At 46.7% G+C, this 26,326-nt stretch overlaps 1 protein-coding gene across 3 annotated transcripts; it reads right to left on the reverse strand.

Moving 5' to 3' along the window:
• Positions 1–378: 378 nt before the first annotated feature.
• LOC128627246 (histone-lysine N-methyltransferase PRDM9-like) lies at positions 379–24,589 on the reverse strand. Of its 3 annotated transcripts, XM_053664251.1 has the most exons (11): positions 24,523–24,550; positions 23,948–24,034; positions 17,223–17,346; positions 16,833–16,940; positions 15,968–16,017; positions 12,008–12,164; positions 11,316–11,396; positions 10,847–11,118; positions 10,376–10,443; positions 9,066–9,259; positions 379–7,133 (listed from the first exon to the last, which is right to left on the reverse strand). In XM_053664251.1, the coding sequence occupies exons 2-11, from the start codon at positions 24,005–24,007 to the stop codon at positions 5,536–5,538; spliced, it is 2,712 nt and encodes a 903-aa protein (XP_053520226.1). In that variant the 5' UTR covers positions 24,008–24,034; positions 24,523–24,550; the 3' UTR covers positions 379–5,535. The 3 variants fall into 3 exon arrangements, with proteins under 3 accessions (XP_053520226.1, XP_053520225.1, XP_053520227.1); XM_053664250.1 differs by having other exon boundaries at positions 380–7,133; positions 23,948–24,589; XM_053664252.1 differs by lacking the exon at positions 379–7,133 and adding an exon at positions 7,537–7,726 and having other exon boundaries at positions 23,948–24,589.
• Positions 24,590–26,326: the final 1,737 nt, after the last annotated feature.

Below are 26,326 nucleotides of genomic sequence, written 5' to 3' on the forward strand. Positions count from 1 at the left end.
ATTGGAAGTAAATTAGAAGTGTGTTGCATAACTTCTAAATACAAGGACTTTCCAGTTACCCTTTGTTACTGAATTCTAGATTAACTGTAATGAGAGCAAGAAACGTTACTCTATGTAATTTCAATCCTTTGAAGTTTGTTGAAACTTGCTTCATAGTACCAATGTGCTTCTCTGCTGCCATCTGGTGTTCAATTTGGGAATAAAGCAGTGCAGGTCTGCAAAGAAAGTTGTAGGTATAGTAGTGGATCATCTAGGAATGTGGAATCCAGTGTTATTTAAACGTGCATTTCATCACTCTTAAAAATAAGGACTTTTTAGTAAACTTTTGTTACTGATTTCTAGATTGAGTGCAATTAATGGCAACAATAAGCTTTACATAATTTCAATTTTTTGAAGTTTGTTGAAACTTGCTTTACAGTACATACAATATGATCACTGAAAAAATGTTCCAAGTGCGCCTCTCTTCTGCCATCTGGTGTCCACGTTGGGAAAACACCCTGGTGCAGATCAGAAGGAAAGCTGGGTATAGTGGATCGTCCCTAAATGTTGAATCCAATTTTGCTGCTCACGTTAAGTTTATTTTTTAAAGATTTTATTTATGTATTATTAAAGAGAGGGAAGGGGAGGGAGAAAGAGAGGGACAGAAACATGGATGTGTTGATGTGTGTAAGAGATACATTGATTGGTTGCCTCTCACATGCTCTAAACTGAGAATCTGGCCTACAACCCTGCCATGATCCCTGACTGGGAATCCAACAGTGACTGTTCGGTTCTCAAGCTGGTGCTCACTGTACTGATCCACACCAGCCAGGGCTCATGTGAAGTTTTTTTTATGTTTCTACAGGTTTTTTTCACCCAGAGTGGGGGACAAGGTTTGCATGAGCAAGCCACATGCAAGACTCAAGCAATGGCTCTGACTAGTGTGGCTCAGTGGGCTGGGTGTCTGCCTGCAAACCAAAAGGTCACCAGTTCCATTCCCAGTCAGAGCACATGCCTGGGTTTGAGGCAGGAGACAAACTGGAGGTGCTCCAGGGCTAAGGTGAAGGACATTGGTACAGGACAGGGACCCTATTCTAAGACCAGTTGTTCCTGCTTTCTGGGAAAGCACTGATTCATGGTGAATCACGAATGCAAGTGTGCAGAAGGTGCTACATGAGCTCTGCTTCACTGTAATAGCATAATAAATCAGCTTTGCGGGACCCCTTTCCCCAGTGGTCAACAAGGAAAATCATGGGAAACCACATGTGCAGTAGCTTTAAATTAATATAACTACTTGTACATGGGCAATAAAACCCCCCAAAAACTTGCCCTTGTACATGGGCAATAAAACCCCCCAAAAACTTGCCAGGAATAGCCTTTTAAGAATAGAATCCCTCCAGCCCCTGAGAGCAATCTCTGTTCAGAGTCAGCCTGCTCCCATGTTCTATGGAGTATACTATTGCTTAATAAATCTGCTCTCTCTTCCTGCTATAAACTCTCTGTGTTCAGTTCAATTCTTTGTCTCTGATCACCAAGAACCTGGTTACCTGTGCCCACCTGTGACAGGTTGTGGGCCAGGTCCCCAGTTGGGAGCATGTGAGAGGCAAAGGATAGATGTTCCAAATTAAAAAAAAATCAGTAAATTAAAAAAAACTAAACTAAACACAATTTCCATGTAGATCTGCATGTATTAATGGACCTTCTTTTCCATCTATCTGTCTATTCACAGGACAGTACTCCACTCTTTTACTTACTGTAAAAGTTTTACTTAGTTTACTGTAGTTTCATAATACATTATGCCTTTTAATGCTTCCTTATTTTAACAGGTGCACTTAAATTGAGCTTGTTTTACTTTAAGAAATTTTGCTGAGCCCTGGCCAATGTGGCTAAATCTGCTGGAGTATTGTTCTGTTAGGGAGGATAGAGAGCAAACCCAGACAAGGAGGAGGAGGGAGACATGTCTCACCCACTGACTCAGCCGTCCTGAGCCTGATTTGATAATAGTGCCAAGTGTTCAGAACGTCACAAGAAACGCCATGGTAGCACAGGAGAAGGAAATTCTATGTATTGTAATTCTATGTATTTTCCCCACTGCCTGGGAAAGAAAGCCTTGTAATTAAACTGTGTTAATTCCAAGGTCTGGTTGGTAGGTGGGAGGGTGTCCAAAGTGCCCTAAGAAGAAGCCACAAGGCAACTTTGGTTACTTGCCTACCTCTGGTCACCATCTGTTTTACAAGGGAGTATCTAATGTTTCCAGAAAGCCCGTAAATAATTTTGGATAACTGCCCCAGCTTCAACTGGCTTCTGTCACGTATTTGTTTTATAAGAGGAACACATAGGCTCTGGGGTGAGATAAGGATTCAGGCCAACAGACCCCCACACATACCTGCATTTGGGTAGTCACGTCCCCTGTGGAAGCTGGCACCACCTTTACCCACCAGTTGATATGTCACTTCTTCACCCCCATCTTGCCAACTACATAATTCCTCAGGACCAAGGATCTGAGGCTCTTGCCACCTTTGCCCTTGCCTGTTGCCACCCTTACCTTGCCCTGCCCAGAATCTATGCCTCTCACCCCCACCTTGGCAAGACCTGTTCTCTTCCATGAAAACATATCACTAGTAAACCCTGCTTGCTCATGAATAGACTGGCTGATCTGTAATTCTTTACTGTGTCAGCAAGGAGAACTGAGTTTCTCCCATAACAATTCCATAAACCAAAAGGTTGTAGTTCAAGCTCTAGTCAGGGCACAGGCCTAGGTTGCAGGTTTGGTCCCCAGTGGGGAGAAAACCTTTTGATGTTTCTCTTTCACATCGATGTTTCTCTCCTTCCCTTCCCTTTTCTCTGAAATCAATAAGTATGTCCTCAGGTGAGGAATAAAATTTTTTTTGCTGATATTTTTATCTACATCATAATACATTTATAGGTAACTGTGGGAAATTGAGATGATTATACATTTTCCTCTCCAAAAACATGCTGTTACTTTCTTGTTGTTCAAGTGTGTTTTTGAAAAAAAGATTTTATTTATTTTAGAGAGGGAATGGGAAAGAGAGAGAGAGGAAAAAAAAACATCTATTAGTTACATCTCACACGCCCCCAACTGGGGACTGAATGCTCAACTCAGGCTCATGCCCGGATCGGTAATGGAGCCAGTGACCTTTAGACCTGTAGCACGGAGATCATCTTCCCAGGTCATGGGGATAGGTGTCCCCCTTTGGTGAACCCACTTCAGCAGGAATGGAGTGGGTCATACTTAGGTCGCCCTCATGCAGGAGAGGGTATGATGGGGTCCTCACTAAATGTTTGACATCTGTGTATTGAACTCAGCTCTGGTTCTAAGAAGTGTGGCCTTTGGGAGCTGTTGGCACCCTTCCTTATGTTTATGCAGATGTAGATGTTTACCCTGTTCTCACCTTGAATCTTGCTGGACTCCCACCCATTGGGTCCATGGCAATTTTGTGCTTCTGGGCCATTGTGGACATTATCTAGGAACAGGTGGCCAGGAATGACCAACATTGTGCATGTCTATTAATTATTTCATCAGAGTTCACAAACAAGTTAAAAGATATAGTAAGTACTAATTTTAAGATGGTGTCAGTGATGTATGAAGCCCTGTGGGACTCAGGCACAAGGACAGTGCATTACAGAGGCTGCTGTGTCGTGAGCTTCATGAATGCCACATGCAGACTGGGTGCACTTGTCACAGGAGAAACTCAGTTCTTCTTGCCGACGTGGTAAATGATTACAGATCAGCAAGTGTATTAGTGTGCAAGCAGCAGGGTTTATCAGTGACACGTTCTCATGGAATGGGACAGGTGTTGCTGAGGTGGGGGTGAAAGGCAAGAGCTTGGGTGGCAAGAGCATCAAGCCCTTTGTCCTGAGGACTTACATAGTTGGTGAGATTGGGGGGAAGAGTTTACATATTGACTGGTGGGTAAAAGTGGTGCCAGCTTCCAAGGGGATGGACTACTCAAACATAGGTATATGTGGGGGTCATTAGAGTGAATGCTTATCTTCCTTCATACCCCACTTGGTCATCTTGTAAAATATACCCATGACAGGAGACAGTTTAAGTTGAGGCAGTTACACAAAGTTACCCATGGACTCTTTCTGTAAGCACAAGGGACCCTCTCATAAAACAGATAGTGGACAGAGGCAAGCAATTAGCCAAACTTGTTTCATGGGTTCTTTCCTTGAGTGCTGTAGACCCCCTCCCATCTTCTAGGCCTTGGGATGAATACAGTTTGAAAGGCCTTTCTCAGATGGTGGAAATAATACCTAGAATTCCAACATGTTAGCATGGCGTTTCTTGTGATGCTGGAATATCTGGCAATAGAACTGGACCAGGCTCAGGACTGCTGAATTAGTGGGTGACACATATCTTCCTCACCCTCCCTGCTTTGGCTCACCGTCTATCCCACCTAACACCCCAGTGCAGGCAGATGCTGTTTCAGTGTCGGTTCTCAACAAGGGGTGGGTGAGGGTCTTGTTTCACAGCTCACTCTCAGCACCACCTGCCTGTGCTGAGGAGGCTCTGAGGATGCCCAGGCTCAGTGAGAGGGTGGTGATCAGGAGGGAGGCACCTCCCCAACCTCACGCTTCCTTTTCAGGGCAGCTCAGTCTATGTGGGGAAAGCAGTGGGGTCTGCTCAAATTCTGAATTTGGCTACAGACCCCTACCCTGTCCTTATCCTCCTTTGTCCAGCACTAAAGACCTAGAAGACATGGGCACTAAAGGCTGTTCAGCAGTTGCGATCACAGCGATCCTCTTGCCAGATTCTCTCTGTGCTGACTCAACTTTGAATGTCAAACGGAAAGGCTGGAGTTCCCATTTCCATTGCAGACTAGGAAGCAGGCAGAGAGAAGTTGGGAATCTTGTCTTAGGTCACACAGCTAGAGAAGACAGAGCTGAGACTCACACCTACTATGGACTGATGTGGAATGTGTGCTCTGCACCAGGAAATCCTGACCCTGAAGGGGCAGCAAGAAGTGAGGAAGACCAGGTGTGCAGACTTGTCAGGCTCACATCCATGCAGAAGTATATATCCCTCCCTGCCATTCACCTCTGAGGCTTCAGAGGTGGTAGGAAACCATAAGAGCCAAGAGAAACCAAGGAAGGAGGGGTAGGGAGCCTATTAGAAGAAAAGGCCCCCTTTCCAGGAGTGCGAAGAATTCCCTTCTGTGGTGCATGTCTCAAATCCTTCTCTCTGGGCAAGTAACCAAAGTAGACTGACTCCAGATTATACATTAGCAGGAGTTGAATTTCTGTGGCTGAGAGAATGAGTTCTTTGTGGCTTTTCAGGAACCCTCTGCTTTCAGTGATGGGGAAAATGAGGGATGTGTAGGGAGACAAAATGTTTTAGAATAGGTAAAAAAAAAAACAACCATGAACGAGTTTGGTGCTGACATCCCCATATCACTGAAACTGTCCATCTCATCTCGTTATGAAACTGTTCAACCAGTTACTTATCTACTAACTACAATCTTAAGGAGAGTAAGGTTCCATAGACTTCTTATGGCTATTGACATGTGATTTAATAGTAATGATTCATTCACTTCACCTGCAAACAAAGGGCTTCTCCCCTGAGTGTGTCCTCTGGTGTGTGGTAAGATGTGAGCTCTGTGTAAAGTGTCGCCCACATTCCATGCAAACAAAAGGCTTCTCCCCTGAGTGTACCCTCTGGTGTTTGATTAGACCTGACTTGCATGTAAACCCTCTCCCACACTCCCTGCAAACATAGGGCTTCTCCCCTGAATGTGTCCTCTGGTGTGTGCTTAGACCTGACTTGCATGTAAAGCCTCTCCCACACTCCCTGCAGACATAGGGCTTCTCCCCTGAGTGTATCCTGTGGTGTGTGATGAGATGTGACTTGCATGTAAAGCCTCTCCCACACTCCCTGCAAACATAGGGCTTCTCCCCTGAATGTGTCCTCTGGTGTCTGTTTAGACCTGACTTGCATGTAAAGCCTCTCCCACACTCCCTGCAGACATAGGGCTTCTCCCCTGAGTGTATCCTGTGGTGTGCAATGAGATGTGACTTGCATGTAAAGCCTCTCCCACACTCCCTGCAGACATAGGGCTTCTCCCCTGAATGTATCCTCTGGTGTCTGTTTAGACCTGACTTGCATGTAAAGCCTCTCCCACACTCCTTGCAGACATAGGGCTTCTCCCCTGAGTGTATCGTGTGGTGTGCAATGAGATGTGACTTGTATGTAAAGCCTCTCCCACACTCCTTGCAGACATAGGGCTTCTCCCCTGAGTGTATCCTGTGGTGTGCAATGAGATGTGACTTGTATGTAAAGCCTCTCCCACATTCCCTGCAGACATAGTGTATCCTGTGGTGTGCAATGAGATGTGACTTGCATGCAAAGCTTCTCCTACACTTCCTGCAGACATAGGGCTTCCCTGAATGTTTCGTCTTGTGTATGTTGAGATTTGACATCTGCGTAAAGCCTTGCCCACACTCCCTGCAGACATAGGGCTTCTCCCCTGAGTGTATCCTGTGGTGTGCGTTGAGACTTGACCTTTGTGTAAAGCCTCGCCCGCACTCCCTGCAAACATAGGGCTTCTCCCCAGAGTGTATCCTGTGGTGTGTGATGAGATTTGACTTGCATGTAAAGCCTCGCCCACACTCCTTGCAAACATAGGGCTTCTCCTCCAAGTGTGTCCTCTGGTGTTTGATAAGATGTGACCCATCACTGAAGCCTTGCCAACACCTTCCATACTTGATCGTTACAATCCTTGACATTCCTACTTTCACGAATAACTTGCCTGTGCCCTCTGGACTATCTTTCTGTCCTCTACAGGGCTCTTCCTCCATCATCCTCTCGTGCTCACTAGAGCTCCTCATCTGTTCTTTGGAAGGTTGAAAGGGTCTTGAGATTCTCCTCTGACTGATCCTTTTTAGCAAAGGTTTGGACCTTTCTTTGACCTGTTGACCTTCAGCTGTATCATTCCAGCTGTGTGTACTGGTACGTTGCTGCTGCTGATTCTGACCCTCTGGACAGGGTTCCTCTGCTTGGAGGTGTTTTCTTGCAGATGTTCCCGGGAGAATCTGAGAGGGATGATTGCGTTTCACATGTCGGCTGAGGAATTTCTGACTGGAGAAGGCCAGAAAGCAGGAGGGACATGGGTGCACCTCTGGCTTTGGTTCCACTGAAAGAGAAAGGTTTGGTCAGGGCAGATGTTGAGGACAATGCCTGGGCCGCACAACTTGTCTCCTGGTAAGACCTGCCCCGTGAGTCCTTCTTACTGTGGTGATAACGCAACCTCTGTCTCTCACAAAGTGTCCCCTCACCGTCTGTTTTCCTTTTCATTTTCATTCAGTGCATCTTCAGAAATCCAGAAAGCCCACATCAAGAGTCTTTTTTAATATTGGCCAGGATAGGGACTTTTGGAGCATGAGAAGCCATTTTACTCCCTGTGTGGATGGAACTGCAGTGACCTTTCCCATCTGTAGGTATTTGCTAAGTCATGTTACAGAGGAAAACCACAGGCCCCAACTAGGAATTGCTTCTCTGTTTCCCAAAATAGTGAAATAAAATGTCCTTCCTCAAGCTTCACAGCAAATATTTATGCTTTATTTCATTTAGTGTTAGATTATTTCAAATACACTAAGAAAACCTATTTGAAAATATTTCAACCACATCTTTTACATGCCTGACTCCTGTTCCTCTGGCCAATCCACCAGGCTGTCTCACTTGGAGATGACGTAATCTCTGAGGGGATTCCCCACTGGAGTTTATTTTCTAAAGTTTAACAGAGCATAATCAGAACAGAGAACACACCACTCTACAGCTGACGACTGCACATTTTCACACAGGAAATCCCGCCTCAACTCAGATCATCGCCACTGCATCTCTGGGCTGCTAAACATCTGTCTGATCTCCATTCTTACCCTCTGTGCTGAGACGAGACCTGAGTGACCCTCAGCCAGTTCAACACTGCACCTCTTTTCTTCCCCGCAGTAGTGGTTCCCTCTGCCTGGGATCCTTTGCCCCCAGGTATTTTTGTAAACGTTATCTCTTGAGAGGACCCTTTCAGGACCACCTGCCACACGCCTCCCCTCATACTGATCCCCAGGCACTTGTCCTAGATTAGTTTTCTCCGAAGCACTAACTGCTGTGTGGTGTTATGCACACGCAAGCATGTGTGCCTGGATTTCCCTCCTTCACCCCTCAGCTCCTCAAGAACAGTGATTCTGATCCTCACAGTAACCTGTATTTCCAGGTCCTAGGACACTGTGCGCCAGAGTAAGATCTCTCATAATAATTCACTGAAATGATGAACGAATGTGCCCTGCCCAAATGGTGTGGCTTAGTGTGTTAAGTGTTGTCTGAAAACTGAAAGGTTTTAAGTTCGATTCCACTCAGGGCACATGCCAGGGTTGTGCACCAGTTGGGAGTGTGCCATAGACAACCGGTTAATGTTTCCCTTGCACATTGATTTTTCTTTCTCCCTCCTTTCCACTCTCTGTAAAAATAAATAAAATCTTCTTTAAAAAGATTTGATTCATGTATTTATTTATTTTCAGAAAAGGGGGAAGGGAGGGAGAAGGAGAGAAACATCAATGTGTGGTTGCCTCTCACATGCCCCGTACTGGGGACCTGGCCCAAAGCCCCGGCATGTGCCCCAACTGGAAATGAAACTGGTGACCCTTTAGTTCACAGGCCAGTGCTCCATCCTCTGAGCCACACCAGCCATGACAAAATCTTTAAAAAATAATGAATGGCTACAAACAAAAATGTTTTATTTAGAAGTATGGAGGAAAATTAAGAAGAGCTATAAAAGTGTCAGAACAACTGCCTTGGTGAGAGAACTGGTTTGTGCTTGAAAATTTTTGTTTTGCCCTTCAGTCTTTCAGTACTATATGTGGTTGTGTATTTCATTCATGAATTTTTTAACAATAAATAAAAAAATTTTGCCTAAGAGTGAAAGGCATATGAATGAATTGTGAATTTCTGAAGCATCTGAGTTGAAACTTTACTGACTTTAGAGTAGATTTTACTCCACTTAAGAATTGGGTCATGAATATTTCTCTGGAGAATTCTCTCCTTTCCTTCTGTTTTGAAGAACAGCGGTACCCACCTCTCCCAGCCACGGGCTCTCTCTTCCACTTGCTGCCCCACTTGCTGCCCAGCTCCTGGCCATACTCGTTCCCACACCAGACCAGCAGCTCACAGCCCGGCCTGACGACCCGGCAGGTTCGGTAGAAAATCTGCCCGTGGTACTGAAAGGCCACCAGGTTCTGCTCTTCATCATCCCGGGCACAGTTCACAAACCTGGGATTGAGGCAGATGAAGGGAAAGAAAACCATGGTGATGAATTCCCAGTACCTGTTACATCCATGTCTAGCTCTTCATTGATTCTTAAGGCCCTCAGACTCTGGTGTTGATAGCTGCCCCTAATGCTTCTGGGGAATCTTTGTTCATTGTCTGAGTGTCTGTCAGCATGTCACGTGAATTCCTACCTCCAAGTCCTGCTTGCAGTGTTTATCTTGCCTAATACCATTTTCTAAAACCCAGTTCTAGACTTAACCTCCAACCTGACTGGCAATAATATCCAGTGATCTCTGGCTTTTCCAAACTCCCAATCAACTTATCTCACACCACAGAACATGGTGCTTGATCTAGGGCTCTGCTTCTGAATTACCTCACTAATTACCCAGTATTCATCCCACGTCTGTTTTCTCTTGAGAGGCCTTTCTCCAACCCCCCTACACTTTATTTAGGGTACCATTCACTTGCCTGCCCAAGGTTACCATAGAAAATTGGAGGTCTTTTTGTCTTAGTAAAGTAAATCAGAACAATAGTGGCTGATTCACATTCTGTGATCCCTGATAAAAGACAGCCCCTCTCAGGAAAGGGCACATGACCATTCCTCTGCAGGCCCCAGAGCCCGGCTCTCGTTAGAAGTGAGGCTGGGATGGTTTGCTGCCGTCACAGGTTTAGGCAACCCTTGGTTTGTGCTATCTTGACACTGTGCACTTCTTGAAAATTATAGTTTCTAAAAGCAGTTGGTTTTATGTCTGTCTGTGAGAGGTCCTCCATAAGGACATGATCTAAAGGAATGTATTCCTTCATCATAAGTATAATATAGTAAGTGCTTAATTAATGTTCATTTGATAAAATAAAGTGTAATCCAGTGCCCCTGGTGACCCTAGGCTCTTCAAGGTCTTTTCCAGCGCTCAGATGGTGTCTACTAGACAGCTTTATATTTTGAGGATACATGCTATACTTTTTTTCTAAAATTCCCCTGAAATGAAAGAACACTGTATGGAGAAAAAGAGGAAAAAAGGATGAAGGGAGACCACTGAGGGAGGCATGATGAGAGGGAAAGGTATATGGGCTTGTGGGAGATGAGAGTCCCCTCTGGCACCCAGAGACTGTTGCCCTCACCTCATCCAGTTGGCCCAGGATCTGTCCTTTCCATCCACATACTCATAGCAGTTTCTCCCTTTGGCGATCTGTGTTTCAGAAAAGAAGATAAAGATCTGTTATTCTTTTTGGTGGGGAGGTAATAGTCAGGAGAATTATGTTACTCTACTGTCATCAGAGCTCTTTCCACCTGCATGGGGATTCAACTGCCAGCTGTGATCACACGATATTTTTCTTACTCATCACCTACACACCTGAGTCTACCTGTCTAATCACAGCAGGAGCCCCACAAGGGAGGAGCCACTCTTTTGTGTCTGGACCACTTTGCTCCCACTTACCTTCTGATCCTTAAATAGGAGCTCTGTGTCCATGTAAAGTCCAGTCAGTACACAGAGCTAACCACATGTCTAGCACATAAGAGGAGAGGTCCCTCCAAGCCTCAGAAGGAATGTGGGAAGCCAGAGGACAGTGGAAGAGGTAAATAGTTCTCACCAGCCAGGAGTATCTGCTCTTGGCTGCCTCTTCATCTTCTGTGATGTGTCCTTCATAAGGGCCAAAGTGCAGACCCACTGGCAAATCAGCTGCCTCATTCCACACTCCAAGCCCAGCCTCAGGGATGCCTGATGGCCCAATTCTCAACCCAGGGGGCAGGGTGAGGGCGGAGCGGTGGGGATGCCCCTTGTCCACTGCACGGTCCTTTACAAATGTAGGGGGCCCATGCACAGCACAGCTGTCAATGAAGAAGTTCTGACACTTCTCACAATCTGGAGGCGAGAGAAACGGGTTGGGGAAGGTGTAGTGCATGTTCTTGGACACAAAGAGCTTCAGAGGGAGTCCAGCACTGACATCATTGAGACTCAGTTCTGTACTCCAGGTCACTAGAGGAAGGGAATAATTTGGGGACCAAAGGACTAGATGGAATTATTGTATCATAACTTGCTTCTTAGTGAGGGTCACTTACAAAGGTAGTCATCATCCTGGGGTTCGTTGACCTCTTGGTGCACATGGACCTTTCTTTCTTGTTGGCTGTACATCCTGAATTCTAAGTTGGAGAAGGCCAGGTGAGTGAAGTTGTGGGGTCTGGAGTGTTAGTTCCCATTTTGTCAGAAAACATAATCTCCTCTCATCAAATGACCACCTGTCCTTTTGCACACTCTTGTATTTTACTCCATTAACTATCGGTTCAGAAGACTAAGACTCCACACTAACTACAGATGACTGATTCAATTTTGGTTTCTAGATCTTCCCATTACTAGGTTTAACTTGCCAACCTTTAATCATTGATAAAATATTTATTGACTGCACTTTGTGTTAGGCATTGAGTAAAGGCCTGGGCACACAACACCAATAAAGTGTGGTTGCTGTTATCACACATGGATTTACTGAACAAGTTGCATGTGTCAATTGTTTTAAATTTAATGTTTTCAAACAATATATATGAGTGATGTTTCCTTATCTTCACTTTATACATTAGCATTCGGGAGCTCAGAGAATTTATAGGATTTGCCCCAAGCTCCATTGCTAACTTAAGTCTCAGCTTAGCCCACCTTAAATTCAGGCCCATCCACAGTCCACCTCCCATACCTAGGTCATACTTATCAGCCCTTCTATAGGACTTAGAGGAACTGAAGTTCCCAAATTATTTTCTCTTACCCGATTTTCGTCTAGTGTGCTTTCCAAAGGCACATGTTTCTCCAGGAGGGAACACTGGTTTCTGGGCATCCTCTGAGTCACTTGCAGTCCTCAAATTTGTTGTTCCTGACAATTCCTTCAAACTATATTCATTGCTTAATGGTATCTTGGATGTTTCCTTCAATATAAGAGTCACATATTAAAAGACAACATGTATTTAACTTTTTAAGGCTTATGGTACATTTTATATGCATGTCTTAATACTTCAACCTTTGGAAATATCTAAGGAATATGAATATTAGAGGGGATAGGGCCAATGTGGGTAATGAATCCAAGATTAGAACTCATGTCTTATGGCTCTTTTCTTTTGTATAATATTGAAAATGAAGGATATTGGGAAGAGAATAAAGAAATGGTTGGCAGAAACATATCTAGACAATAGGTAAAATGGTGATAAAATTTGCAGTACCTTAGAAAGAATATTTGTACTTAGGTTAGCTGGTTCCCACCAATTCTGTTCAAATAAGTTTCAGTAGTTGTCTTCAGTTTCATGACCTCTGACATGCTAATTTTCAATGTTACAGTGAATGTGCAATTAAATAATGCTCATGAAAGTGTTCTTTGAATTGTGTAATACAGTATGAATGTAAGATTATAGTCCTATTAATTTACCCCGCAGCTCTCTCCATATTTCACATCTCACAGAAATTACCTTCAGCATTCATTGATCATATTCTAGTTTAACCTGTAATTGTGAAATCATTCATGAAGCAAACATTTGGGGGCCCTCAGGGGCCCTGATTTGGGCCTGTGACTTCTGAGAAGTCTCAGGTATGGACCAGACTCTCAAAGAGCTCACAGAACACAGAGAGAGGTGGGTTGAACAAATGACTCTAAATAGGATGAGAGCAGCCTCACTGGAACTCAGAAGGAGTCCCAATGGAACAAAGAAGCTGTTACTTCACCCTATAGGAAAGGCCATTTAAGATCAGTTCCAGATGGATGAGTTTCTATAGAAGAGTGTGCAACCTATATGAAGTCCTTAAGTCATTTTGTTATTTGTTGTTTCTCAATTATCAAACCTGAAGCTCCTCAGGGGTGGGAGATGCTATTTTTGATTAGAGTGGGAGGCTGTGATCTTGGACATTTTACATTCCTCTTCATCTGGGACCATCCACTGCACAAGTTGCCTACACATGGTACACTTTCCTTATTCAGAGAGAGGGTCATAGTGCATCTCTCACTTCAGCATAGCAGAGGACAACTTTGGGTGAAACCGTCATTCAGATGAATGATAAAATGACAGATGGATAAGACAATGTCAGATTTAGAAATTGTAAAGGTTTATTTTTCTAATTTTTAAAAAAGATTTTGTTCATTTTCTTGAGACGGGGGAAGGGAGGGAGAAAGAAAGAAAGAGAAACACTGATCACTTACTGCCTTTCACACACACCCCAACCTGGAAACTGACCCACAACCCAGGCACGTGCCCTGACCAGGAATCTAACTGGCGATCTTCCCCTTTGCAGCATGAAAAGCAACTGGTCACAGTGGCCAGGGCAAAACTCTGGAAGTTTTAATTGAGTTTGTAAGTGTTTTAGAGAAGCAACTGTGGGTCAGATTGCACTACCACTGATACTGTGATCTTAGACATAATAGTCAAACATTTCCATCTCTCTGAAAGATCACTTGCCTCATCGTAAATGGTGACAGTTACAGTATGTACCTCATCGGGCTGTTGTAATGTTTAAGTGAGTTCATTCACATAGAATTCTTAGTCTGAAACATTGTGAGAATGAAACAAATCGTAGTTACTATTATCGCTGTAGTTGTTAACTATGAAGATGATGATGAGCCCTGGCTGGTGTGACTAAGTGGATTGAGTGCTGGCCTGCAGACTGAAAGGTCACCAGTTCCATTCCCGGTCAGGGCACATGCATGGGTTGTAGTTCAGGTTCCCTACTTGGGGGTGGGTGAGTGGCAACCTATACAGGTGTGTCTCCCACATGCTTCTCTCCCTCACTTTCTCCCTCCTTTCCCCTGTCTAAAACATCAATAAATAAAATCTCTAAAAACAGATGGTAATATTGGGGACTTCCGCCAAGATGGAGGTGTAGGTAGAAGCACTGTGCCTCCTCACACAACCAAATTTAAAAACAACAAAGTTTAGCAACAAAAACCCAGCCAAAATCACAGAAAATTGAACTATACGGAAGTCTGACAACAACGAACCCTTCAGCCAAACCGGTAAGAGGGGCAGAGCCAGCAGTAGAGCGGGGTCGGGCATGAAATATCCACTGGACCAACCTGGGTGCGCGACCCAGGTGCGCCAGCAGCTGTAGGCGGATCCCAGGTGTGGAGAAGTGGGCAGACCCACTGAGGGCGCACAGGGCGATGGACTCACTGAGGGCTGACCACAGTCACACATTCGAAAGCAGATAAACCGGTGGAGGAGCGAGCGGTGAGACAGACCGTGCAGGCCCCAGTGGCGGGAAGTGGCAGAGGGGACCGCCATTGTCCCTCTCTGATCCCGCCCTCACATACAGCGCCACAAACCAGGAACCTGGGTGGCCCCGCCCTGGTGAACACCTAAGGCTCTGCTCCTCATACATAACAGGCACAAACAGATCAAAACATGGCTCAAGAACTTAGAGCCCCAGAGCCGATAAATCTAAGTGATGAAGAAATAGCAAAACTTTCAGATGCACAGTTCCAAACACTGGTGATCAGGATGCTCACAGAACTGGTTGATTTTAGTCACAAATTAGAGGAACACATGAAAGCTAAACTAATCGAAATGAATGGAAATGCACAGGAAACCAATAGTGATGGAAAGGAAACTGGGACTCAAATCAAAGAGTGGACCAGAAAGAAGAAAAAAATGACCAAACAAAAAAGAATGTAGAAACATGAATTCAAAAAAATGAGGAGAGGCTTAGGAACCTCTAGGACATCTTTAAACGTTCCAACATCCATAGGGGTACCAGAAGGGGAAGAGGAACAGCCACGAGTGGAAATCTTATTTGAACAAATAATAAAGGAGAATTTCCCCAATCTGGCAAAGGCAATAGACTTCCAGGAAATCCAGGAAGCTCAGAGAGTCCCAAAGAAGTTGGACCCAAGAAGGAACACACCAAGGCACATCGTAATTACATTAGCCAAGATTAAAATGAAGGAGAGAATCCTAGAAGCAGCAAGAGATAAGGGGACAGTCAGCTACAAAGGAGTCCCCATCAGACTGTCAGCAGATTTCTCAAAAGAGACCTTACAGGCAAGAAGGGGCTGGAAAGAGGTATTCCAAGTCATGAAATCCAAAGACCTACAACCAAGATTGCTTTATCCAGCAAAGCTTTCATTTAGAATGGAAGGGCAGATAAAGTGCTTCTCAGATAAGATCAAACTCAAGGAGTTCATCATCACCAAGCCCTTATTATATGAAATGTTAAAGGGACTTACCTAAGAAAAAGAAGATAAAAAAGATGAACAGTGAAAGGACAGCAAACTCACAGTTATTAACAACCACACCTAAAACAAAAGCAAACTAAGAGGATAGCTAGATCAGGAGCAGAACCATAGAAATGAAGATCACATGGAGGGTTAGCAACAGGGGAGTGGGAGGAGGAGAAGGGGGGAGAAGGTACAGAAAATAAGTAGCATAGACAGTAGGTAGAAAATAGAGAGGGGGGAGGGTAAGAATAGTAGGGGAAATATAGAATCTAAAGAACTTGAGACATGTGGTCATAAACTAAAGGGGGGGAACAGTGGCGGAGGGGGTGTGCAGGGTGGGGGGGAATAGAACAAGTGTAATGGCATAATCAATAAAATATATTTAAAAAAAGATGGTAATATTGGACAATGTGTTGAAGAGACTAGGAAAGGAAGGCAGCAGTTCCTAGGATACTCTCTGCATTTCCCTACTCTTACCTGCATTTCTATCCATGGGGAAAATTTTCCTGTCAACAGGATTTGGGAAATACTCACCTTCTGATGTTTTCTCTGTTCCCTTCTGAAGGCCACCCAAGAAGGTTTCACTGAAAGATGATGAGAAATCAGTGTTACATTGGCCTCTCTTGACAAAAATGTAATAAAAGAAACTGCACAGAAACTCCATGTCTTCAACATAACCCTTTCTCTACTCTGTTGTCTTCATTCAAACTGGCCTTGTCTGGGCTAAGGGCACCAGGACCACCTCGCCTCCTTTCTCTGACCCTATCCTCCCCCCATGTGCACATACTGGCCATCTACGCCCTTCCTTATCATTAGACTCTGGTCGGCATCCACAGTCTGATGACCACAGAAACAGAATTCCAGTCAAGTTAAAGATCACATCTTGGCTTCAGCTGTGTTTCAACCCCAGACCCATGAAAGTGAACTGACTACCCAGCAAACACTCATGATACAGGATGGAACGGCATCATGACCGACATCAGAAAATGATACAGTGATAAAACTACTCACTACCCTGGCCCCTCCCCCCAGCCCCTGTCATCACCATGTTAATACTGTTCCCTGTCTCCATGCAGCCATTGGGCAGTCAGGTGTCCGAACACTCCTCGCCTGCCAGACCTGCCTCCCTCTCTTGAGACGACTATTCTGAATTAGTTATTTCTTACTCACTTGTATGTTCTTATACATTTACTAGTTATTAATGTGTCTATAAATATATAAGATGATTTTGCACACTTGAAAGTTTATAGCAATAGCCCCTCACTGTACCACACACTGTTCTGCATCCTGCATGTTCACTGGACAAGCAAACCCTGCTCAGTGGTTAACTCCTGAGACGCAGCCTGACCTAAACCAGGTCTGTGTCAGGAGGGCAGCTCTGGCTCCTCCTGCCCCTCACCTTGCTGCCTTGGAGTCCATTCTTCATCCGAGTCCTCAGGGTCCTCCTCCTCCAGCTCGGTGGCCCGCCTGCGGTGGTGACACAGGAAAGGTCGAGGGGCTCTGAGACCTGGAAAGAGACAAAACCTTTGTCCTGAAAGCACAGAGCTTGGAGGAGGAACAAGCTCCAGAAAGCCCCTGTGACCGGCTCTGATGGGATGGGAGAGTCTACAAGGAGTTGCTGTGAGTGCCATACCATCAGCACCAGCCCTGCTCTGACACAAGGAGCAAATACCCCTTGATCGGTGTCCTTGCAGGAAGGAGCTGCAGGCCACTGGAGCCACCTGAGCCGGAGCCAGCTCAGCAGCCTGTGGGGTTCACCAGGCCCCTGGGCCCAGCACCTGTGTACTACCTAGGCTGGGGAGCACCTCGAAGTTCCTCTTCACATTCTGATACCGGCCTTTCTCCCGGTCTCCCATCTCTGCCCACTCCTCCCTGGAGAAGTAGAGGGAAGCGTCTTTTGAAGCGTCTTCTGCCTGGAGAGGAGAGTGGAAACACTAGTAACTCGGTGATGTAGTGAGAATGCGCACAGCCCCCAGGTGCAGGGAGCAGGCAGGGCCTCGGCGGTCCCTGTGCTGCAAGCACTGAACCCCTGTCTGAGTCATTTCCCAGGTCCCCGAGCGGCTGTTCTTCCCGGTGCATCCGTCCAGCGGGCCTGCTCGCACTCTGAGCCTTCTCCCACTTCCCTTGTAGCAGGAGACTTGCTTAGACAAGCCCAGAGAAGTCAGAAGGACACGGTCCCTTTCCTGAGCCACTAAGATAAGGAGGGGTGAGCAAGTAAGTAACTAAGAAGAAAGAACAAAAGAACCTTGTATGACCCTAACAGCAGCCCTGCTTTCTCAGCAGCCCTGCTTTCTTGTTTCTGTAAACCTGCTTCTGCCATGTAGGCTTAGTAAAATCGCTTCCGCATGCCACACTATAAAAACAAGCCCCTACCCAAGCTTGGGACCCAGAATTTGGAGATTGCCTCCTCTGGGTCCGCATGCATAAATAAAGTTCCACTCTGTACACCCGAAAGCAGCTGAGTTGTTCTTCCGTAACATTTTGGATCCCTAACAGGGAAATGACTCAAGTGAGCAGTCCTTTTTTTTTGCCTCCAGTGAAGGCGGTGAGGGAGTGACCCAGAGGGAGCTCGGTGGCCGAAGGGAAGCGAGCACCCTGGTGATTTCGGGTCCCAGACACCCCGGGCTCTGTGGAAGTCATCCTCTGGACTGCTCTTCGACCTGGGCAGGTGAGGTGTGGACTGGAACTATCTGGACCTGGAAAGGTGCCAATCGGTAAGTGCCCCGGGGACCAGAGCCCGAGACCAGGCCCACCCCTTGTGGAAGGAGAGACTGATCATCTCTCAGGCAGGCAATTAGCCATAAGTCCTCTACAGGCCCGTTGGCCATCTGGAAGGGGAAACATATCCCCACCTGGGCAGTCTTACTTGGGCAGGACTGTATAAACTCTTGGATGTTTGTCTGTATGTTTGTGTGTGAGTGACTGTATAAAGGATGTGACAGTTTTAAACCTGGAGTAAAGGAAACCTCAACTACTTGTTTTCTGGTTTCATGGGAAAAGAGCAAAGTTCTCACATGCGGTTCTGTTTCTCATCAGAAACCTGTATTGTAAGACCTAGGAAAGGTCGCCTGCAGCCGGTTGGGGAGAATGCCTTTGCCACCCGGGACCCAGGAAGGGTCAATTAGGGCTGACGAGTGCTTCAACCTGAGACAAAGCAGCATGTCTCTGCCATGAGACTGGGCCTGAAGGAGCATGCCTCTGCAAGGCACCAGTGGATGCATTGGTGCAAGAGAATGCCTCTACCTGTGTATTGTTTCAGAACTCTGTGTTGCGGATTTTGCTCTGTATCTGCTCTGAAAAGGAAATTGAGGATTCCAGAAAAGGTTGAAACTTCATACTCTTGTAGGGAAAAGAAAAGCCCACTGGCAGGCGACAAAGACCAGGGTTCAGGCGCCTACAGTCCTCAGCCTAGCTGTCTTAGACCCAGACCAGACTGCCCCAAGGCTTCAAAAACTCTCCCACTCCCCTCGGAGAGGCCCTGAACAGAGATCTAAAATCATTCACTGAGAAGGAGACTGACCCAGTGTTACTGTGGTTGTGTAGATGACCTCCTTTCAGGGGCACCAACCTGAGACCGGTGCTGGGAGGGCCCTTGCCAGCTGTTCGAACTGCTAACCAAGACAGAGTACCGGGTGTCATTAAAGAAGGGGCACAAATCGAAACAGAGTGGGCACGGCAAGCTGGAGGACAGGAAACTGCTGAGGAGAATTGGAAGTTGCCAGGTGGGAAAATACATTTCCCCCAGGGGCAAGTCAGCAACTTAGTGAGGCAATGCCACAGCCTCACTCATATGGGCGAGACGTCCCTAGAAAACCTGTTAAAAAGGTACCTTCGCTTCCCTAACCTGGCTGCGCTCTGCGCCTCTGTGGCGATGCAGTGTGTTACATGTGCCCGGAACGATGAGGCAGGGCACCCAGGGATAAAGCCAGGAATACAGCACTCAGGGAGGCAGCCGTTTGAGGACTTGCAAGTGGACTTTACTGAAGTCAGACCCAGCCGAGGGTATAAGTACCTCTTAGTCTTCATCTGTACCTCTTCTGGGTGGGTAGAAGCCTTCCCCACCAGGACTGAGAAAAGCCGAGAAGTCACCCAGGCCCTGATGAGGGAAATCATCCCAAGGTATGGATTACCCCTGACCACTGGGAGTGACAATGGTCCAGCTTTCATCTCAAACATAATACAGGAGGTAACAAGGCTCCTCCATATCACATGGAAATTGCACACTGCATACTGACCCCAGAGCTTGGGAAAAGTAGAGCGCATGAACCGGACTCTCAAGGAAACTCTAGCTAAGTTCCACCAGGAGACTGGACTACCTTGGATTGATTTGCTACCACTGGCACTACTTAGGGTTAGGAATGGCCCTGACCCTTCAGGCTATACCCCGTATGAGTTAGTCTTTGGGAAACCTCCTCCCATCCTCAGAATAGATAAAGGGGGACCCCAGACCTCCCATGGTGACGCTGCCTTCTGGGGAGGTGAAGCCCACTATGGCTTCTCCTGCCCTGCAAGTGGGAGAAGTCTCCACCACAGATTTGCAGCCTCTGCGAATGGGCTCTGCTCATCTGCTGCACCAGGGGCCTTGGGGTCCTCTGGGGCCTCCTTAGCTCTGGAGACTGGAGCCAGAGCCTTCGGGGCTGCCAACACAGGTGGGCAGAACCAGAGTTGGGGTGCTGCCATTTTGGGTAAAATGGATGAGCCACGTGAGTGCTCCACCATGGAGGACAGAGCATGCATGGGCATCGCCATCTTGGACAACCCTGTGTGCATGGGTGCCCCCATCTTGGAACTGGATAAGGCTTCTCTTCAGATTATGAGCTGTATGCTGCTGCTGTGTGGACACTGCAGCAGTCAGGTTCTCTGTGTAACTGGTTCTGATAGGAATGGCTCTGGTTTTGAAGGTCATGAACTGAGGTCCAATGCTGACCATCTGATTTATACGGTGTTTGCAAGGCCTAAGCTTCAGAAAGGTGCAAAATGTCTCTGCAAATCTAGGGACTTTTAGTAGAAGATGCCTATAGTGCTAGGGACTTTTAGCTGCCAGATACTGAGTTCAAGTGCAGTCTTTCCCAGTGTAGAAAGGAACAAGAATTAAAAGTGAATTATGGATAAATCTGGATAGTTAAAAAGGCTACAGAAGGTTTGTGAATATTGCAGAAAGTCTGTGGGAAGCTATAAAAGTATATGGAAATGTGAAAGTTTTGGAAAGAAATTATGTGGTGTTAGTAATAGAAGGTACAAGGCATGGAGATGCATCTTGATAGGTATTAGAAGGAAAAAGATTTTCCTTCAAGTTTTGTGGTTTTCTCCCTACCTGATCCCTCCAGAACTTGGCATTCTGAAGAAATGAATGATGATGTAACGTTTCTTTGCATAAAACCAATAAGACCAGTCATTAATAGTGGTTTTGTTAACCAGGACTTTGACTGGAATGTCACACCTGAAGGAGGCATGTATGGGTTCTGGCCATTACCAGAAAGCTCAGAGGAACTGGGATTGACCTGTGAAGCTAGTGAAAGCCCACGAGAAAAGCCTGGTACTTTGGTTGGTTGTGCGGTTCGAGCCAGTCCTTCCATGGAAGGAACGAAGGTTACTTTCCTGAAAGATGGCTAAAAAGGAACCTGCAGGCACAATGGAGGCTCATGGATTTGAGTGAAACGACTGGTACAGGTGAAGCCAGATGTCAGATGTGTGGCTCTGCTTCTGTGCTCCGAGGGACAGACTGAGAAGTCAAACTAAGGGTTCCCTGTGTGAGTTCCAGCAGAGCGGACCTAAGGATCATAAGTGATCCAGGCTGCTCTTGGCGTGTTTATGCAAATGAACAGTCAAAATCAAAAGTGGGACCCAAAGTAGTTCCTGTAATAATAGTAAGGGTGATCTGAAGGAGAAAAACTGTGGTTCAAGGAAAATCACTATGCTCAGTATTGGACATCAGAATGGTGCAGCTGTCTTGAAAGTTTACTTTCATTTAAGAGTTGAAACCAGGTTTGGGGATTATTATGTGAATTAACCTGTGTGTTCTTCTGTTTTCATACGGCGTATGCCTTTGACCTGCCTATACCTATGGATGATTAGTTACAATATAGGCCTCAATTAAGGAGCCCATCTTCATCATTGCTCGCCCCCCCCCCACCAAGACTCAAGGGTTTGATTGAACTAAGTAGTCAGGTTGATAAAGGGTTGGGGCCATCTCTGGGCTTCACTTTAGAAATGATTTTCCCTTTTCTGTCTTGATAGCTTGGACAGAAAGAGCTCAGAAATCTGAAAGGAGGGAAATCCTAATGTATTCCCCTCAGCTCAAGTGAAGTATAGTGGGCCACAAGGAGTCTTGGATAGGTGTAGCATGCCTTGTGCATCTTCCTCCAGATAAGCCATTCTTTACTGACGTCCCTGCCTTTGTCATTTAATAGTTATGATTTAATTGTGCTTCCAATTTCTTGCCTAATCTGTCACCTCCAGAATATGACCTGACCAGAAGGCCAATGGTCCAGTAATGCCAGCCTTTGGACACCAAGCCTGCGACTTCCTAGTGACAGTCAACTGACCAGGACCCTGTAAGGTCCTTCCTCTTGCAGGAAGGACTCCCTCCCTGCTGCACACACACCCCCCCTTTCAGGGTACTCCTGACCCCAAGGGTAGGTAGGACGATGTCCATGTCCAGCCAGAAATAGTTACAAGAAGATGACGCCTTCATCCATTGTCCTTTATATGATTCCAGAAGGAGAAAGGAATCTCAGAACCCCTCCCTAATAGTAAATCACAGGAGAAAAATGATGAGGAAAGAAACCTCATTAATGCTCTAAATCTGTAACATACCCCAATGCGAGCAAATGTCGGAAGCTTTCAGGAATTTAAGATGGAACATTATTGGCCAAAGTTTCAAAGTTTTACCTGCGCAGGGGCGAACTCTCGGGGTGCCTCCGGAGACATGGGTGCCAAAATGGCTGCAGATGAGAGTCGCGCCTGGCGCTTACAGCCTGGGGTTTTTATTGGGGTGAGCAAACAAGCAAGCAAGCAGCAAATACAGAAGCAGACGTAGCTGTTAGCAATTGGCAATTTTGAGAGGACACACACACATCTCTGCTTACTACAATGGATACTTTTCTGCTAAGACAAGGCCATGCAAAGACAAGGTCATACACGGGCCGGTTGTACTTTTTTTACTTTTCTATCTCCCTTGCTGAGACAGTCTGGTGCCTGCCTCGTCCTCCCTGCTAATTTTATCTAATTCCGGCCTAACCTAACAAATCCAGGGAACAGGGGTGGGGTGGGGGTGGGGGACCTGTACGTTCCTAGGAGAGAAATGTTGCTAGTATGTAAATCAGTCAGAGATCATAGCAAAGAAAGTTAAAGAAGTCAGAGAGAATATAAACTGCTGCACCAAAGAAACAGAAAGTTAGAATTAGAGAAATTAGGGACTAAATCCCCAGGCCTGGCTCCAGTAGACACTACCCTTCCTTGGGCCACTAATCATACTTTTCTTAGGTTTAAGCTTCGGCCCCTGTATACTACAGACTATAATCCAGAATCTAGAAGCTACAGTAACTTGCAGAACAACCACCAAGATCCTGTCCCTCCAGTGGCATCATTATCAGAAGATACCCCAAGATATACAGCCCAGCCCTGTAGTGATGCTAGACCAGATAACGGTACTGTCAAGCATCAAAAGGGGGGAGATGTAGCAGGAGACCCGCTTAGACAAGCCCAGACAAGTCAGAAGGACACAGTCCCTTTGCTGAGCCACTAAGATAAGGAGGGGTTGATATGGGAAGCTTTGAAGAACCTTTGTTTAACCTTTATTTGCCCAAGCCCCAGGGGAGAATGATGGGGCTGTCTGGGAAAAGTAAACAACGGTGCATTAGCTAGGACTGAGATTAACACCCCTGCTGTTAAAAACTGACCTTCGAATTTAGCCTTTGTACTTTACTTTCGCCTTGTAGCTAGGACTAACTTCTGGATTCCTACTTCTGTATCTTGTTTTACTACTCCGAAGGCTATATAAACCTCAAGAATCCTTTGTTCGGGGCTCAGAATTTGGAGACTGACTCGTCTGCACCCGTGCACGGTAATAAACTTCGTATTCCAGAAACCCTGGGTGTCTGGTTGCTTCATTTTCCGGCAACAAGGTGAGCAACTAAGTAACTAAGAAGTAAGAACAAAAGAACATTGTATGACCCTATCAGCAGCCCTGCTTTCTTGCTTCTGTAAACCTGCTTCTGCCACGTAGGCTTAGTAAAATCGCTTCCGCATGCCACACTATAAAAACGAGCTCCTGCCCAAGCTCGGGACCCAGAGTTTGGAGATTGCCTCCTCTGGATCCGCATGCATAAATAAAATTCCACTCCGTACACCCGAAAGCGGCTGAGTTATTTTTCCGTAACACCATGACCCGCCCTGCCCCGCGGAGTCCCGTCTCTCCCACCAGCGCTCTGCACCCGCACAGCCCGGGTCACCCCGAGGGCCGGGCGTCTGCGGAGCCCTGTCCCCACGCTCCCCGCCGGCCCCTCAGCTCACCTGAGGCGTCCGCCCCGCTTCTCCCTCAGGGCTGTGCTGCGGGCCCCCGTCGGGGTTCATGGTGTCCCAGCCCCGAGACCGAGGCGCCTGTGAAAGAAGGCGCTGAGAGGGCCTAACTCCTTCCTCCCGGCTGGCAGGGCGCCAGGCCGCCGGGAGAGGGGGGCGCGGGGCGCGGGGCCCTGGGCGAGGAGGGGCTGGACGGCCTGGGGCGTCTTCCGGGCTGAGGACACTGAGGTCTGGGGGGAGGGTCAGACCCCGCGGCTGAGGAGATTTGGGGCGTCTCATCCAGGGCCTTCAGGGTCCCCACCACTGAGCTGGTTTCCAGGACGACGGCATTTAGCGTCTCTGAGTTTGGGGAGATTCGGTCTTTCCGGGCGAGCTGCAGGTTGGGTTCCCCGAGCTGAGGGGAACTGGGGTTTTCGGGCTGTTTGGGGGTCTAGGCGTTGGGGTTAGGAGATGTGGGCCCTCCGAGATGGCGGACGCGGGCCCCTCATGGTGAGGGCATCTGGGGTCTCTTAGGTTGGACTTTGAAGGTCTCGGGCTAAGGGTTCCACGCAGCAAGGTTCCCCGACTACCAATTAGTCTCCTGGGGACTCTGCCACGCCATCCGCCTACGCCGAGGGCCTCTTTGAGCCCCAGGGCTTCCTTCCCGGGGGGGAGGGTCCATCCTGGATATCGTCCAGTCAATACTGAGATCCCGGAACCCTGCCCGCCAATGGGCAGTTAGAAGACACTGAAAGGGCGGGGCAGAGGGGTAGAGTCCCTAGGTTCCGGACTGGCCAGCGGAAGACCCGCCCCACCCCGCGAGGATTGGCTATCCTGGGTCTCCTACCGCCAGTCACCGCAGCCTGCGGCTCTGAGGCTTGCTGGCCCGCCGCTGGTGAGGAATCTATCCCGGAAGAGCTGGGAACTCCGAGCCGGGGCTGGGCCTGAGGGTAAACGTGGGCCTCCTGCAGCCTGACAAAAGTGCCTTTGTTCCACCAGACTGTGGTCCCTAACTTACATCTAGGCCCGTTCATGCCCCCCACTCCCCTTTTCAAACCCACTTTCAGATAGAGCTGCATAAGCAGTGAGGATGCGGTCATGACTGCATTGCATTCTGTGGAAACTTAAGTCAGTAAATTCTGACCACGCAATTCATAGACAGAAAATAAGTCTCAGATAGCTGAAATATTTAATTACAAGAAATGACATAATAAGTATACTGGAAAACACACTTGGAGAATTTCACATCTCAAAGAAGTGGCGTTATGAGCAATAGGTATGTTGAAGTAACTCAGGTGTAAAAACATTTCAGAAATAGGAAGACGAGATAAAACCAAGCAAAACTAAATACATTTAGAAATACTGGAAAAACCTACAAATATTTTGCATGAAAATAGCATCGAATTTGAGTACAGGGGTTCACAGAGCAGAGTCAGTTTAGCTGCTACTGGCTTTCACGCGATAAAGTGGGAAGAGTGTTTCTGGTCCTTACCTCGTTTTGAGCACGTAAATATAAATTGATTTCCATGGATGGCAAATAAGCCAACTATTACTGTGAAATTGCATAAAGGGAAACCTCACTAAAGTGAAGTTGGGGGTCAGTGGGGGTGCTGTCACATAGCATCACCCAGGGTCAGTTACAGGAACAATTGTCTGTCACAGGCCCCAACATGTATTATGTGCTCCCAGGAGAAACCGACTCCCCAGCAACTCAGCCAGAGAGAAACCATCATCACCCTGATGGTTTCCTCCCGTGCACTTTCTGTTGAAATGATCCCTCCCAACTTCCTCCATTCTCTATGTAACATAACGTTCCTCTCTTTTACTTATGGATCTTGCCAATGACTTTTGCTACAGCTTGCTTGTCCTAAACTGCATTTTTTTTTTTTTTACTGTTTCTGAAACCCCTTATCTGCTGGTAAAATAACCGACTGCTATGTTTTTAAGGTCAACATAATTTGGTGGCCCACATGGGGATCCAGAGGACTCCTGACATCTCTGAGGCTGATGAGCAAGCAGGTGCAGTGCCCTTGCTCTGAAAGACTCCGGGAAGGGTCCTTTGGTGCAGACTTCCCAGTGATCATTTGAGAATAGCCATCCAGAAACAACATCCTCATACCCTCTGACCCAGAAGTTCCACTTTTCAAAATTTTCTCCTAGTAGCCCTGGCCTGGTAGTTCAGTTGGTTAGAGTGTCCTGCCTATAAGCCAAGGGGGTCAGTTCATTCTCCAATCAGAGCACATACAAGAAGCAACCAATGAGTGAATACATAAGCTGAACAACTAACTCTCTCTCTCTCTCAAATTAATAAATGCAGTGGAAGGAAAAGCATTAAAAAATTTCCCCAGTTATGCTTCCCTGTGCATACAATGAAGTATGTTTAATATATTTCAT

This window comes from Artibeus jamaicensis, unplaced genomic scaffold, assembly GCF_021234435.1.
Source record: "Artibeus jamaicensis isolate MK-2021 breed Jamaican fruit bat unplaced genomic scaffold, CSHL_Jam_final contig_354, whole genome shotgun sequence".
NCBI classification, from domain to species: Eukaryota; Metazoa; Chordata; class Mammalia; order Chiroptera; family Phyllostomidae; genus Artibeus; species Artibeus jamaicensis.

Excerpts from the sequence above, each read along its gene's own strand:
- LOC128627246 (XM_053664250.1), bottom strand. The coding sequence starts at position 24,232 with ATGAGACGCCCCAAATCTCCTCAGCCGCGGGGTCTGACCCTCCCCCCA. Across the intron at positions 11,397-12,007 it reads GCACACTAGACGAAAATCGG|AATTCAGGATGTACAGCCAA; the intron begins GTAAGAGAAAAT and ends TCTCCAACTTAG. Across the intron at positions 10,444-10,846 it reads AGAGCAGATACTCCTGGCTG|ATCGCCAAAGGGAGAAACTG; the intron begins GTGAGAACTATT and ends TCTGAAACACAG.